We start from the raw sequence: 14777 nt of genomic DNA on the forward strand, positions 1-14777 counted from the left end.
AAGTAAATTAGAAGATAGTTTAGAAAACAGTATCCAGAATGAAACACATTTGGAGAGGGCCGGCCTGTGGCTCACTCAGGAGAGTGCAGTGCTGACAACGCCAAGGCCACGGGTTCGGATCCCATATAGGGATGGCCGGTTGCTCACTGGGAGAGCATGGTGCTGACAATACCAAGTCAAGGGTTAAGATCTCCTTACCGGTCATCTTTTTTTTAAAAAAAAAAAACACTTTTGGAGAAAGAGAACATCATCTGAAGCTTTAAATTATTGCTATAATCCTTATATATTTGACACACAAGCCAAATCACATAGTCAGACACATGAGAACATTAGATAAATGGGAGCTAAGTAAAACAACAGATAAAAAAGCAGATTTATAGGGACTCCATATAATGAAGTTACCATACAGATTTTGAAGTAACTATGTTTAATATGTTGAAGACAATAAAAGAGAAGATAAAGAATTTGGCAGAGAATAAGAAATTATTAGAAAAGGATATTCTAGAACCAAAAATACAGTAAATGTAAAGCGCACTTTCATTCATTTGGTATTTTCTTGATAGCAAAACTTTCTTTGTGAAGAAAGGATTTTTTGATTTACATTATGGGGCCAGCTCCTTATCTCGTTGTACAGTGACCCTTTGAGTAGTAGTGACCTTGAAAATAGTTGGGAAGAAAACACCCAGAATGAAGCACAAGAGACAAAAGGAAGGAAAATACAGAAAGGAAGGAAAGAGATTTAGATGGATCAGGTGTGATTTACAAATAGAAAAGATGAACAGTTCTATGAGTATTAAAGCAGTGCTTCTTAAAATAGTTGTGTTGATGACCAGTACTTTTAATATACAGTAAAAATATAGCAATATCAAATAACTTAAACACTTCATCTCATTTTCTTTTCTCATAGAATGGTACAAATGGTTCACAAACTAGCACTCGTCCACAGACCACAGCTTGAGTGGTATGGTAACAAAAGAAATTGAATTCATAATTAAAATCTTTCCCACTGAGAGAATTACAGGTGTGTGTGACTTTACTGGTGGATTTTACAAACATGTAAGGAAGAAATAATTATACAGACTTTTTTAGAATATTGAAAAGAAGGAAATACTTACTCCCCAATTCTTTTTAAGAGGCCAAATTTGACAATGACGTTAAAATAAAAGCAAATTATAGGATATTCTTACTCATGAACATAGATATAAAAAATCAACAAAATATTGGCAAACCAAATCCAGCATTATAGTTTGGCTTGTTTGGTTTTACTTTAGGAATGTAGGGTGGCTTTAACAGTTGAAAATTAATGTAATTCACCATTTTAAGAGAATGGAAGAGAAACAGCATATAATCATCTTGATACATGCTGAAAAATCATTTGATAAAGTTCAGCATTCATTCATGGTAAAAAAAAAAAAAAATTAACAAATTGCAATAGAAAAGGAACTGCTAAATTTACAACAAACCTGCAGCAAATATAATTTATAGTGACATGCTGAAAACTTTCCCTTTGAGGTCAGGAATGAGACAAGGATGCTTGCTATCATCACTTCTATTCAAGGTGCAGTACCTTAATAATCAAAGCTGTAAAATTGAAAAGGAAGAAATAAACCTTTTATTATTCACATACAGTGTGACTGCAAATCCTTAAGGTTCTAGAAAACCCAAAAGGAAGATCCAGAACAACGTTGCTGGATACAAGGACCATATACAAAATAATTGTTTCTATACAGCCGCAACAAAGTGATTTTAGAAATATATCATTTACAATAGCGTCAAAAAAATCAAATATATAGGAATAACTAAGAAATTTCCACACAGTAAACTAAGACATTATTGAGACTAAGTAATTTTTTTAAACATTACCAAGAAAAATCTTTGAAAGAGCTGAATAAATGGAGCATTTATTGTATTTGTGGATTGAAACTCTCAGTATTATAAAGATTGAGGTTGATTTACCTCAAATATACAGATCAGTGATCCCAAACAGAATCTCAATAAGGTTTTTTTGGGGGGGTGGGGATATAGAGCTTAAAGCTTTGATTATGAAATTTATATGGAAATGCAAAGAGTCAAATAGTTAAGGCACTCTTGAATATGAAACACAATGTGGAAGAACTTGTTTTATTGGATATTGAGACCTGTTTTGAAACTATAGTTACTAAGAATGTGCCATTTAGGTGCATGGATGGACAAATGTCTAGCTGTAACTAACCTGAGAAAATGGACGAGTATCTTAAAAAAGAAACTACCAGTTGAAGATAATGTTAATAATGCGAGCATAAGTAAACAAGAAAATAGCAGAGTTCAGTCAGCTATTTCATACTACTCATTTTGTCTTAACAATAAGATTCTAAGCATCTGGAAATTAGAGACTATCTCTTACTCTTAAAACATCTTCAGTAGAATCTGTCATAACATTTTAGGAGGTATTTAATAGTTACTTTGAATTTTATTATGTGCTTACGTAACTATTTTGAATCTTTTTTGGTTTTAGATCTGCTGATTTAGGTCCTAATTTATTGACAAGATCTGGACAACCAACACTTACCAGAGTGCCCCCACCTATTCTTCCAAGGCCATCACAGCAAACAGGAAGCAGCAGTGTGAACACTTTCAGACCTGCTTACAGTTCATTATCTTCTGGATACGGTGCTTATGGAAATTCATTTTATGGAAGCTATAGCCCTTACAGCTATGGATATAATGGGTTGGGCTATAACCGCCTCCGTGTAGATGATCTTCCACCTAGTAGATTTGTTCAACAAGCTGAAGAAAGCAGCAGAGGTGCATTTCAGTCCATTGAAAGTATCGTGCATGCATTTGCCTCTGTCAGTATGATGATGGATGCTACCTTTTCAGCTGTCTATAACAGTTTCAGGGCTGTACTGGATGTAGCAAATCACTTTTCCCGATTAAAAATACACTTTACAAAGGTTTTTTCAGCTTTTGCATTAGTTAGGACTATAAGGTATCTTTACAGACGGATCCAGAGGATAATGGGTTTAAGAAGAGGCTCTGAGAATGAAGACCTGTGGGCAGAAAGTGAAGGAACTGTGGCTCACCTGGGTGCTGAGCACCAAGCAGCTAACTCAGCAAAATCTTGGCCAATTTTCTTGTTCTTTGCTGTTGTCCTTGGTGGTCCTTACCTCATCTGGAAACTGCTGTCTACCTACAGTGATGAAGTAACAGGTAAGAGTAAGGAAATGGGTTCAGAAACTATAACAGTCTCAAATTTCAAGAATGGGTTTGTTAAATTAGTGTTTCTTATATTCATTTGTATTTACTATTTTGATCCAGTTACATTTTCAGTTAAGAGCTTCAAAAGTGGAAGAGGAATATGTAGCAAAAATAGGTTTGCTGATTTATTTATTGTTTTTCAGTGTAACAGTACATATTACCTTACTGTTTACAAGGAACTTAACTTGGAGCTGTGGTGGATATGAAGATACATAGGGCATAATCCCTACCTTACTGAAACTTATTGGGAGAAAAGTGATTAATATACATAAACAGGTAATTTAAATGAGGCAGAAAGAGTGTGGTAAGGAATTTGACAGTTGGAGAGAGACATAAGGTTTCTTGAGCCCTTTTTTTAATATGCATGACACTGCTAGATATTTTGGGTATTTTATCTCAATTGTTTCAACAACCCAAAGAGATAGGAATTATCCTCATTTTACAAGTGACAAAACTAATGTTCAGAGAACTTACTTGTCCAAGGTCACATCTTTAATAAGGCAGAACCAGAAATAAAACCAGGTTGCTTGACTGTTAAGCCCATACTCTGACTTTGGAAAAATGAAGCTAACATTTTTGGTTGTCGTATCCAGGAAGAAATGGCATCTGAGTTAGATTTTTGAAAAATAGGTATCATTTCATCAGTTAGGTAAGGAGAAAAAGACTGTCAAGCAGATGGAATAGATTGAACAAAAGTACATAGGTAGAAAATATGAGATTCATTCAGCAGTTGTCCTATAGTATTGAATAGAAGGATCGTAAGAAATAAGGTTTAGAAATTACGTTGAAGGCTAATAGTAGAAAACTTAATTGCCATTATGAGGCTTAATCTTCGTTTAGTAAGGGATGGATAGTTTTTTCGTAGTTTTTGGTTTTTAAATGGGCTGTGACATATATATAAACAGTGCTCTAACGAGGTCAGTATGTCTGAAGTATTTAAGATAAATCAGTGGAGTTTAATTAAAACAAGTTGAAATTAGATAGTAAGATTCATAAAGGATTTGGATTATCTTCACCTTTGTATTCCCAGTATCTAACAACCTGCTTGGCACATAGGAGGTGCTTAATAAACATTTATTAATTTGGGGACATCAGTTTTGATGCATTTGCATTAGACTGGATGAGAGATAATGAAGCTCCAAACTAGGGTATGTGAAAAGCAGAACTGATATAATCAATTCAGTGGCTTTGGTCACTGGGTAGATGTGGTACATAAAGGGAAAGGAAGAATCAAAATGACCTAGAACTTTAAATTTGGGTTATTAGAGTGATAATATTTATTCATTATTTCAATAAGTATTTGTTGAGTGCCTACTACATGCCAGACTAGGAGCTACAGATATAGCAACAAGTAAAACATTTTTAAAAAATCCTTGCCCTTGTGGCAATCTAATGGGAGAGAGACAGTAAACATATATAATAAGTCAGAAGGTAATATGTGCCACAGGAAAAAAAAAACATAAAGTAGGGAAGAATGTTGGGAAGTGCCAGGAATAGGAAGACTACATATAGTCAGGGAAGGCCTTCCTGAAGGAGGTAATGGAATACACCCTCCAGCTATTTGAGGGAAGAGTGTTTAAGGCATAGGGAAAAGCAAAAGTGCAAAGATATTTAAGTGGCAGTGTGCTTGGCATGTCACGTGAACAGCAAGAAGGCCAGTGTGGTTGGAGCAGAGTGAGAGTGGTAGGAGACTAGGAGGAAGAGTTGAATGAGTAGATGGTATAGGGAAGCCATCACAGAGTTTGGGACAAAGGAGAAATATAATCTGACTTAGATTTTAAAAAGAAAATCTTTTTGCTGATAATGGTTAATAGGTAGACCTAGGGCAGAAGAGACCAATCTGGAGAGTCAAGAAGCCATTACATTAATTCAAGTGAGAGATGATAGTGGCTTGGGTTAGGGTGGCAGTGATGTGAGTCCTGAGGTGGAGTCAGATTGTGGATATGTATTTGCAGGAAAAGCCAATAAAATAAATATAGAGAAATCCCATGGAACAACTGGTTTGTGAGTGATTATCATTAGTTTGGTTGGAGTTATGTTGAGTTTGATGTGCCATTGGGACATTGGGACTTGAATGAAGTTTAAAAGACAGGACAGGATCTTAAAGAGAGAGGTTAAAAAAAAAATTAAAAATTATCCACATAGAAGTGATAGTTGAATAGTTGAAATAGTGTAAGTCGATTATATTACTATGGTAGAAAGACAGAAAAAAGAAGAGGGATTAAGATGGAAATCAGGAAGACTAGAAGTAGAACCATGTTATTACTGCATTTTGGAAGCATGGGAGTGGAGGGAGGAAGGAAGTTTCAAGAAGGGGAAGAAGGATGATGAGTGGTATAAGGTGCTATAATAACGTAAGATCAAGAACTGAATAAAGTTCATTAGATTTGTCAATTAGATGTCATAGATTGCCAGGAAGTAATTTTGGTGTAGAGCGGAGAAAACAAACTGTGGCGGGGGATAAGGGGTTTATAAACTCAGAAGATACGAAAAAATAAAAGATTAGCAGTGAATGGAAGGAGAGGAAACAAAGAATAGCCATGTTGAGTGATAGCAAGTTGATGTGATAGTTCTCAATTTTTAGTTTTGGTTTGTCTTTTAAGAAGTAAGGATATCTGAAAATGTTTTTAGGCTAAAGAAAGGAGTCAGTAGAGGAGCGATTGTAGGTAAGGGAGGGACAGAGAAGTGTTAAATAGTGAAGGAGGCTCCTATAGTTTGTTGGAGAAGATTTGATTCAAGGAACCAGTCAAAAGGAGGTACAATTCTTTATCTGAGGCAAAAGAAGGAGAAATGGGTAATGATACAAAAAGATTTTTGAGGAGGAGCGAAATTGAGGAGACTTAGGTCTTATGACTTTAGAGAAGTGGTTGGCTACCTGTGGCCTATGGGCCAGATCTGGCTTACCTCCTATTTTTGTACAGCCCACAAACTAAGAATGGTTTTTATATTTTTCAACAGTTAGAAAAAAATAAGAAATATTTTTTAAAAAAGAATTTGTGACGTGAAAATTATATAAAATTTAAATTTCAGTGTTCATTAATAAAGTTTTATTAGAACAAAGCCACACTCGTGTACATATTATTATGGCTTCTCTTTCACTATAACAGAGTTGTTTGCACAGAGATCATATATGGCACTCTCACTGCTTCACTCTTCAGTTCTGCACACTACAAATCTCAATAACTCAGTTATAACTTGACAGCATGTTAAGTGTCACATATAGTTATACTGTAATTTTTTTATTATTATGAGTGTATACATGGCACACAAGAAGAGAAGACTTTGAACTTTGAATGTCATACTTTTAAGGCACAGTGTAGTATGGATTATTTTGTTATTGAATTAGATGGTAAAGCACTGTACATGTTATGTAGTAACACTACAACTACGTTAAATGGATATAATATATATCCACATTACCACACTGAAAACTAATCATAGAAAATCAACAGTTAGAAAAATTTGAAAATTTAAAATGGAAATCTTATCACAGAATTTTCTCACCAAAAAAGAATGAAAATGAAAATCAGACTGCGACCAAAATAAGTTTGTGAGAGCTCATTTGTTAGCCAAGCTAGGAAGTTATTTACTGATGGTGATTCCAACAGCCAAAGAAATGTGTTGAGAAAAAGTAAATTTGTTTAAGAATATTAGCCTTCAGTGAGAACAGTTTCTTGAAGAGTTGATGGCATTTGGAACAACAAAGCAACTTAAAACAAGGCAAATGATTAGAAAGGTTTTCCTTGGCTCATGATGACCCAACAGATACTGTTGATACTTGCTATGGTTTGAATGTATCCCCCAAAGTTCATGTGTTAGAAACTTAATCCCAATGCATCAGTGTTAAGAGGTGGGACCTTTAAGAGGTGATTAGGTCACTAAGGCATGAATGGATTAATGTCATGATTGCTGGACTGAGTCTGTTACTGTGCGAGTGGGTTTGTTATAAAATCAAGTTCAGTGCTCTCTTGCTCTTTCGAGCACTCTCTCACCATGTAATTCTTCTAACATGTTATGACCCATCAAGAAGTCCCTTACTAGATGTAGCTCCTTGATCTTGGACTTCCCGCCCTTCATAACCACAAGCCAAATAAACTTCTATTGTTTATAAATTATCCAGTCTGTAATAGGAGCACAAGGTACTGCTCAGTTGATTATTTGAGGAATCAATGATGAATATGAAGTCACTGAAGAATTAGCCTCTGTAAATAGTCTGTGTGGTACAACTACAGGCAAGAATATTTTCAAAGAAATTGAAAACACTAATTCACTATAACCTGAGGTGGAATCTGCTAAGTTGCAACTGATGGTGGTAAAAATATAGGTGGAGCGGAAATAGGCTTAACTGAACACAATTTACCAAGCATTTGAAAATATAAAGTTTTTTAAGTCCCTGGTTATTCATTGTGTAATCAGCAGAAAATATATGAATTTATCATGTGTTATTGAACCAATACTGTCAAAGGTAAAATTCATTCACTCTTGGGGACTAGTGAGTTAGCTCAGTTCATGAGAGCGCAGTGTTATAACACCAAGGTCAAGGGTTCGGATCCCCTTACCAGCCAGTTCCAAATAAAAGAAGAAAAAAAACTGTAGTCACTCTTGTGACATAACCATTGTCAGTTCTGAGAGTTTTTCTCAGATATAGAAGCTGAAGATTCTGACTTGCCCTACTGTATGTTCAGTGGCTTAACAAGAGTTAGTTTTTTTTTGTTTTGAGATCAAGGCCAAGACTGAAATTTTTCTGAACAGAACCACCCTCAGCCACTCTTATAAAAACACTAAATGGCTTTGTACATCAGCTTTTGCTACAGACTTGGTAATATTTGTAATGAATTCAACCTAAAACCATAAGGCAGAACAGTGCTTATATGCAAAACTTATGCTAAAGTTATTTGACAACAGCTAACATTATTTGAATCACAAGGAATGTTGCACTGCTTTATATTACCTCCCAGGCTGTCAAAAGTTAAAACAAGAAGTGAGATTTCCATTCCTACATGAGTTTGCAGCAGATATATTTTCCAAGTTCATTCCACGATGCCAGACCCTTTTTTGGACCTCCATGCAAGTGCAAAGGAAATTTGCATATTTCAAAATCTATTTAACTGTGCAATTGAGAGGCTTCCACTTAACCTTCCTTTGGAAGTGATTAATCTGCACTATGATGACATGGTAAAAGGCAAATATGAAGAAAAGAATTTAATAGAATTATATTCTAGTCTATTAATCATTCAAGTAATGAATTTGCCTAGTTAAAACCACATGCTTATGGATTGATGTCAGGATTTGGTGGTACCTATCTGTGTGAAAAAACATTTTCGAAGATGAAATACCTCAGATCTTATTATAAGTTAACATTAGCAAATGAATATTTGCAGTTGAACCCTAATTAAGTGAAATATTATTCTCCCCCAGGATATTCCATTCTTCTAAGTAGTAGACCTGTGTTATAAAGAACTCAGTCATGACATTTTGAATTTTGTCAATAAAAAGTTTATAGAAAAATTTTTTCTCTCTATGTAATTACACAATGCCCTTTATTTAGCCTCCTGGCCTGCAAAGCCTGAAATTTTTGCTGTCTGACCCTTTACAAAAAAAATTTGCCAACCCCTGGCTTAAGTAAGGAAGGTAGAACTTGGAGCTTACAGAAAAGGAAAAATTTCTTAGTAGATATCCTAGTGAACATACTGTTGATTTAACATAGTGTTCGTTGTTGGATTTACATAAGAGGGAAGGACTTTTCTCTTGGCAAATAAATTTATGCGGTTTGCAGACAATAGCCAGTGAAATATCTGCATTTTCCTTTCGCAAGCTTTACTAACCTATTAATTCTTAATTTGGCTTATAGACAACATCAACTGGGCAAGTGGTGAGGATGACCATGTAGTTGCTAGAGCAGAATATGATTTTGCTGCTGTATCTGAAGAAGAAATTTCTTTCCGTGCTGGTGATATGCTAAACTTAGCTCTCAAAGGTAACAAATCATGAATAAATCGGAATTATCTGTGGATTTTTAATATTTATAAGTACAGTATTAAAAACTGCAACAAAGGATCTTGTGAATTGTTAATTATCTTTGAGGTAGTTACTAGAATTTCTCTTTCATGTCAATTCAGACCTTGCAAATTTGGGAGAGTCAGGGAGAAATGCCCCAGCAGAATTGTTTCAATAATGTTTCACTGAGATAAGGAAATGACTGTTTATATAGTCTCTTCTAAACTCAAAACAGTTGAATTCAAACTCTTGTTAATCCCCCCACACAAAAATATAAGGTAAATTCTAAATGTAATAAATCTAATAAATTAAAGGAATTATGTAGCATCATCTAAGCATGCCTGTCTGTCCATGATTACTGGGACTGGTGTTGCTTTCTTTATTATTGGAATAGTGTTTACTTCAGAAACTCCGTCGTGAATATTTTAGAAATTATTGTCAAGAAGTATTAAAGAACCTCAGCAAGAAATTTATGTACATCTCAGGTTTCTTTTTGGACTAGGTCACTAATAGTTTTTAATCACTCAAGACACTATTACCTTTTTCTTTACCTTTCCCAAATAATTATAATCAGGGGTTTTGTGGATAAAAAGAAAATTTTGTGTGTATTTGTGGGGATTCAGATTTATTGCAAAAAGTCACATTTTGTTGATAAAGGTACTGTTAACAATAACAGCTATCATTATGTACAAGGCACTGTATTTTACATATTTTATTTAACCCTCACAATGATACTTTGAAGTGGATACTGTTACTATCCTGTGTCTGTTTTACACATGAGAAAACTGAGACGCAGAATGAGTAAACTGTCCAGTATCACAAAATTAAGATGTGGTAGAACTGGACTGTGAATCTAGATTTGTCTGACTTCAGCACCTGTGTGTTTAACCACTCTGGCTGTTTTCCGTGGGAGTTTCTATTAATGGAAACTTTAGCCTTTAATGGTTTTTTTGTTCTTAGTGTTTACATGGGGGGAAAAGTTACATTCAGTATTCAAATTATTAGTTTAATATGTGAATAATTGAAAGAGTACTAAACATGAAAGCTTATATTGTACCTAAATTATAATGTTAAGCTAAAATTGTAATGGTTAAACAGCTTTTTAAAGACATAGGTAAAATAGGTGGGAAAATGTCATATAAAATTGAATGTATTAAGTAATCTTTCCTACTGCATAAAGTACTGCCTTTAACTTTTTGTCATGTGGTCTTCAGTTTTTTGCCTATCTTGGATCAAAATTAACATTCACTATCTTCAGTCATATGGAACGAATGTTATAGTTTAGCCAAAAGTAGGTAAAGAATGCTGGCTGCATAGAGTTATATATTTATTTTCTATACTGTAGAGCTAAAGCTGGGGTCTGGAGCTCACAGACCCCTCAAGCACGTTCACGGACCCTTCACACACAGGTCTGTGAGCTAGGTAACTGGACAAAATGGTCCTTGGAGCCTTGGCTGAAGAAGGAATAGTCTTTATTCAGCACACACACGTCTAAGACCTAGGCAGTACAAAGAGAAACTCAGAAACTCAACTGCTAGGGCAAAGTCCAAAGAAAAACTGAGCAGCTGCTAGCAGAGTAAACATGCTCTATTTTTAGACGTGAGCTCTCTGCTGGCCAGCCTGCTTCACAAACTGAAGAACACACAATAGCAACGGAACTAAAAAGATATATTGGTACACATGGGCACTAACTCCACCCACACACAACTTGTTTACAAGAAATGTGCGCTCGACCCCCAGAGCTGAGCTGAGGGAGCCTGACTAAATTATCCTGTTTTCCCCATATATACTTACCCCTAACTTACCCTATTGAGAAGAAACAAGATGTTCATTCCTTAGATTCCGATTTAAAATGTGAAAGACACTGATGTTAGTTTTCAGCTTTTGAGAGAACTGAATCTGCTTACCCTGTGAATGGGCCAACTGACAAAAACTTTATGTTCTTCAAGGTAGAAAGAAATATTTAGTAAGTATAAAATTAAAAACACAGATTATAAGAATGGACCCTAGAACTGTTAAGCTTATTCGGCATTTGATTTTGAACATACACAAGTGTAATATTTGTTTATATATTCTATCTACTATGTTAGTATAACACAGATTTTACTTAATATATTTTACCATCACTATTCTACTGGATCTCCAAAGTATGTTATAATTCTAAGGCTGTCTTTTTTTTCCCCATCAGAACAACAACCCAAAGTGCGTGGTTGGCTTCTGGCTAGTCTTGATGGTCAAACAACAGGACTTATACCTGCAAATTATGTCAAAATTCTTGGTAAAAGAAGAGGTAGAAAAACAGTGGAATCAAGTAAAATTTCCAAGCAACAGCAGTCTTTTACCAACCCAACACTAATTAAAGGAGCCACAGCTGCTGATTCTTTGGATGAACAGGAAGCTGCCTTTGAATCTGTTTTTGTTGAAACTAATAAGGTTCCAGTTGCACCTGACTCCACTGGGAACAGTGGAGATAAACAAGGTCTTTGATATCTTTCATGTTTGCCTTCAGTTGAACAATACTTTAGAGTACTTTTAAAAATTATTTCTTACAAAGAAATTAATCCACAATCCAATCAAAACATTTGTTATTGGCTATTCCAGCTGTTTTGCTGCTAGAAATATTAAAGTTATACACTAGTATGTTAGTCTAGTGACCTGGTTACATATTACAAGTTATTGGACCATGAGGACATTTGTTTCATCTAGATTTTGAGATTATGGAGATTGCTATCATTTTCATCTTATTTAAATCCCTAGGTTTATTGGAAGAGTAAGACTGATAAACTATAGAAAGAACAGTTTGCTACAGTAGGGATCATTTATGCTTTTTGAAGTTCTAGATTAATTGACATGGAATCCTTAGAAAATGAGTAGATAACATATAAATATGAGAACAGGCAAAGTGGCTAATTTTTTACAACCTTAACTAAATTGAATGATAAACATTTTCTGATCTGTATTATTTCCAGTGTTGGGTTTGCTTTAGGCAATAATGTTTTCACCCACATACAATTGATACTATTATCTTTTATTGTGCTTTTTGAAATTTATCTTGAAAAGGTCACTAGACGCATTCTGAAGGAAGATTGGTCTAGAATGATAGAATATTTAGCCCTAATATTTTCCCTGTTAGTAAAAAGTCTGAAATTTATCTTTCTTACAAATTTTTTCCATTTCTTGTGAGGATCATAACTCTTTATCCCTTTGCAATATGACTAGTTTTCATCCTAGATGAATCACAATATATGAAAGGTTTGCTTTCTTTTCTTCCAACCAAGACTTAAGTTCGTTGAGTTTGTAAAACGATATAATCAGTTCTGACAGTAATGATTTTTAATCTTTTCATAGATTCTCTGCTTCTGTCTAGTATAATTTTAAAATTGCATGTTCAGGGCCAGCCCATGGCTCACTCAGGAGAGTGTGGTGCTGATAACACCAAGGCCATGGGTTCGGATCCCATATAGGGATGGCCGGTTAGCTCATTGGGTGAGCGTGGTGCTAACAACACCAAGTCAAGGGTTAAGATCCCCTTACCGGTCATCTTTTAAAAAAATTTTTTTTAAATAAAAATAAAATTGCATGTTCAGGATGTTCTTTAAAGATTGAAAATGTGTCACATTGTATACACATTTCAGTTCGGTTTCTAACTACTGAAACTATAAAATGCTCTACTTCCATTTAGAATATGATAACGCTATTTGAGTTTTTGTTTAGTAATGATTTTAAATGCATTTAACTTTCTGTACACTGAATATTTCCCCACAAAATTGGAAAATTTGTATACGTGCTGTGATTGTACAACAGGTTAATACTGTCAGGAATACAGGTGTACAAGAAAACATTTACAGATATTGTTAAAAGCTTTGAATTATTTAATAAAGATTGTGATTTGGTATTTTTACCTTTCTTTTTATAGACTTTATGTTCACCAAATAACTAATTCTAGAACAGTTCAGACTAAAACATACAGGAACCAAATGTATACCCAGCCTAGAAGAACTTTATTAAAGGCATCTTGGGGAGCCCATTTTTTAAATGACGATATAATAAGTAACATATCACTTAAAATAGAATCTTAATCCTGTGCGGAAAAAATAAATACTTAGAGTAAAATTTATTTGTTAGGCGTATTTTTCTAACACCCAGATATTAGCCTTCAAGTTGAGGAGATAGTTTCTTGTATGTATTATTTTCCATTTGTGTTCTAAAATTAAAAGTTCTGCTTTGATTTGTTAAGAATAATTTATGGGAATTTTGTTCTTGAAACAAATTTTTAATAAAACAGATTATTAGATTTGGTGTTAAGACATCTTAATTGAATGCTAGAAGTAAAGTAAAAGTGAAATGTTGAGTCAGCACTATTTAGGTTAGAAAAAGTCTTTAGAGTTTGTGACTACTATTAAAAATGTATAGGCAGAAGAGTATAGTACAAAATGAATGACAGCAGTTTCACTTAGGGTGTTTATTGTTGGGTCAAGTATGCTAAATTACAGTATACATAATCTGAGTAGTAACTTTATGTCTGAAAATTCCCTATCAAAGTCTAGAAAATAAATTTAGGACTAGAATAAGCAGATAAATTTTATAACCTTTTTTATCATAACAGTTATAGCATAATTTTTTTAGATGAAGTTAAGTATAAGTTCAAGGTCCAATATTGTTATTTTTAGGAACTTATTTAAGGAGTGCTACTTAACAGGAATTACTAACTGTGAAACCAAAATATTTTCAATTAAATAAGTCATAAAACAAGGTTTTCAAAATTTTTAGGATTGTATTTAATCAGTTTAGAAAAGAAAAGGTAAAAGGACTATAAATTTTCATATTTTAACATTTTATCTAGGTACTTGAATTTTAGTCTGTCAGTGTGTCGTAATTATACATCTACTTTAATACAGCTATCCTTTACCTTGTGCTTTCTTTAATGGAAAAAAGAACAAATAGAATTCAGTTAAATTTTCATTTTTGAAAATTGTGAAGTAACTTTTACTGAGGAAATAAAAATGTTAAACTTGACTTTTTTAAAGATAAACTGTTAACTCTTTTGCAGGATTGGGAATACTATAAAAAGTATTTTTCTTCACATCATTGTGTATATGTATTATCTGCTGCAAACTATTGTGTCTGTTCTATTTCTTTGTGATTTAAAAGAAAATAATAGATTTACATTTATATAAAAGTTAACTACAGGGGAGTTAAATAAAAATAAGACCTCAAATTGAGATTTTGGGAGACCCAGATTCTAGTCTGGACATCACTACTTACTGTAAGATTTAGGTTCCATTATTTATTTTTCGGTTCCTTTGTTGGTAATGGGGATAGCTGCTGTATCTGCCTCACATGAGAGTGCTTTTAAAAAATATATATAGAACCATCAAAAGTAAGATTTTATGGCAATGATACATTTTGTAAGTTTTTCCACATATACTTTTTAAATCCTCTAAAAGTGTCACAGAGTATGTATATCAGGCTAGAATTTCAGATTCATGTGTATTTAATTAAAAATTAAAATTAGTTCACTTGTACCTATAACTTTGTCCAAA

At 33.9% G+C, this 14777-nt stretch overlaps 1 protein-coding gene across 1 annotated transcript in view; it reads left to right on the forward strand.

Annotated features, from left to right (window-relative positions):
- Nucleotides 1–14165, forward strand: part of PEX13 (peroxisomal biogenesis factor 13) — a 30895-nt gene extending 16730 nt beyond the window's left edge. Inside the window, exons 2-4 of the mRNA XM_063078299.1 lie at nt 2495–3189; nt 9089–9214; nt 11423–14165. Coding sequence (XP_062934369.1) covers nt 2495–3189; nt 9089–9214; nt 11423–11721 — 1120 coding nt within the window. The 3' untranslated portion in view covers nt 11722–14165. The remainder of the gene's footprint in view (nt 1–2494; nt 3190–9088; nt 9215–11422) is intronic.
- The last annotated feature ends 612 nt before the right edge of the window (nt 14166–14777 follow it).

Source organism: Cynocephalus volans, chromosome 14, assembly GCF_027409185.1.
Source record: "Cynocephalus volans isolate mCynVol1 chromosome 14, mCynVol1.pri, whole genome shotgun sequence".
In the NCBI taxonomy this organism is placed as follows: Eukaryota; Metazoa; Chordata; class Mammalia; order Dermoptera; family Cynocephalidae; genus Cynocephalus; species Cynocephalus volans.